At 35.8% G+C, this 2,067-nt stretch overlaps 1 protein-coding gene across 1 annotated transcript; it reads left to right on the top strand.

Moving 5' to 3' along the window:
* Positions 1-294: 294 nt before the first annotated feature.
* LOC111519493 lies at positions 295-1,018 on the top strand. The gene has a single exon (XM_023180674.2). The coding sequence runs from the start codon at positions 386-388 to the stop codon at positions 977-979; it is 594 nt and encodes a 197-aa protein (XP_023036442.2). The 5' UTR covers positions 295-385; the 3' UTR covers positions 980-1,018.
* Positions 1,019-2,067: the final 1,049 nt, after the last annotated feature.

Raw genomic sequence — 2,067 nt, 5'->3', positions numbered from 1 at the left:
TCCATGCCACCATCTCACTGTATGTGTGTGAGTGTGTGTGATTGTGTGTGAAAATGTTTAATATTTCATTTTGTCGGGTAGCTTTTGTGTCTACTAAGATTTCAGTGCCCAAAAGGTTTTGATATATGTTTTATCTAGTAATTGTGGGTCAAATAGCTCAAATTGAAAGAGAACTGATGAGTTAAAAAAATAAATATAACTAAAAACATTATACAATTATAATAATTTTCATAGAAATGAAATCAAACTTCTTTTGAATGCTAAGTGTAAAGCAATTTTAGTTATAAATCTAAATCATAGAAGTTACTTATTATCTGTCATACACGTCTATTATAAATAAAATTTTGGTTAAAATTCAACCTAAATTAAAAGTAATCTAATTATAATGGAACTTTACAAATTACACTTTATAGTGCCAATTCTTCTCTCGCTATTATTTCTGATATTGGTGCAAATGGAAAGTAACTTTTTGCCAGAGCGTTGCATTTATCTAAAAAATGACACTGAGCTCCTCAAACTTAAATGCAAAGGAAAATATCCGTTGTGGGCCTCTACTAAATACCAGGATACATTAATTGACAGTGGTGAACCGATGGGTATATATATGGTCGCCTCATTGCACCACGTAGTTGTCGTATTAAAATCATCTCCCCTATTGGATTGTCCAACTCTTGAGTTTATCGATGTGAACGTTTTGAATTGCATTGATGAGAATGGCGGAAATAATACAATCACTTTGTCCAGTGCATCAATATTTTGTTTTCCATTTCACATTCAACTGCCCGATGATCTTTTAAAGGACTGTCTCGAACAAAATGAGATGGAGATGGATATAGTTAGCGATGTTTTGAAAACCAAAGTGGGTGTCGTTCACTACACTTTCGACGAGAATCGAGCAGCCGATGGGCAAACAGCCAGTATGGGCCTTATCTTTTTACTTTGGATCATCATTTTTAGTCATAAATTTATATGCTTTTAGACATTTTTGAAAAAGAAAAAGTAAAGCTAAAAAAATTTAGCCAAAAACACTTAATACTAATTGTTGCCAAACATTTTAGCCAAGTCATAGCATTTTTTTATGCAAGTCAGATTTTTTAACAAAATTCTTCTTGGAAAATTCCATAAATTGAACGATTTTAAATAAGATGCGGAGACTAAAGCTTAAAGAATCAAATTTAGATCTACCAATAAACACACTTACTGGAACGTTCTTTCAACAAAATTTTGAACTGAGGCAAAATTGTTACCAATTTTCTTGACCTATCGTCTATATGTATAAGTATGTACATATAATGTTTTCATTTGTAGATTTTGTTGAGGTGCCTGACAAATGTGACATGTGAATCTCAATAAAAAAAGCTTTTGTTTATTTAGTCATTTGAATAATGCGTCTGCTTAAGAAAATATAAATAAATAATTGGCCAAACGAATTCCCCCAAAGGAGTCGTCTGGTGGCATTGCGCCTTTGATGCGCAAAAATTTGTACACCAAGTATATGTATATGTATATACGCACACCCCTCTGTATATCAGTATAAGAGCCCACGCCCCCTTCAAAGGTCACAGACATTTGAAGCATTTTGTCGTCGCGCCATTTTGTTTGTTCTTGTTGTTGTTATGTTTTTTTAGCCTCTCCAACTTGTTGTTGTTGGTACTGGTGCTTACAAATGGCACACCCAATTCAGAAGTAAATTCACATACATGCAAACCGGGGCCGAGCTCATCAGACTCCCGCACACAGACTACAACGACAGTTGGCAAATTTCATTCACATTCATATAATACTCATATTTGTGTGTGGCGCGCATTTACTGTAGTCAAATTAAAAATGTCCGCTTCAGGTACACTCCCGCCACCTGCAATAGAAACCCCCAAGGTTGCTGGCAACAGCCGACGGGGAGGAGAGGGGAGCGTGTTTCATTCATAAATTAAAACGCTATGGGTTTTGGGTTCGCATCAAGGGTGGAGTTTCTAATAATAATGGTGCACAAGCCATCGTGTGTACCTTTCTGCACCCCTCGATGTACCTGCCGTTCCCTCCGTGTTCCTCTTTCAACTGTGGTGCATG

Source organism: Drosophila willistoni, chromosome 3R, assembly GCF_018902025.1.
Source record: "Drosophila willistoni isolate 14030-0811.24 chromosome 3R, UCI_dwil_1.1, whole genome shotgun sequence".
In the NCBI taxonomy this organism is placed as follows: domain Eukaryota; kingdom Metazoa; phylum Arthropoda; class Insecta; order Diptera; family Drosophilidae; genus Drosophila; species Drosophila willistoni.
The sequence above is the reverse complement of the archived record's forward strand: the minus strand, read 5'-3'. Positions and strand labels throughout refer to the sequence as shown.

Bases quoted from the DNA above. Each gene is read 5' to 3' on its own strand.
- LOC111519493 (XM_023180674.2), top strand. From the start codon at position 386: ATGGAACTTTACAAATTACACTTTATAGTGCCAATTCTTCTCTCGCTA.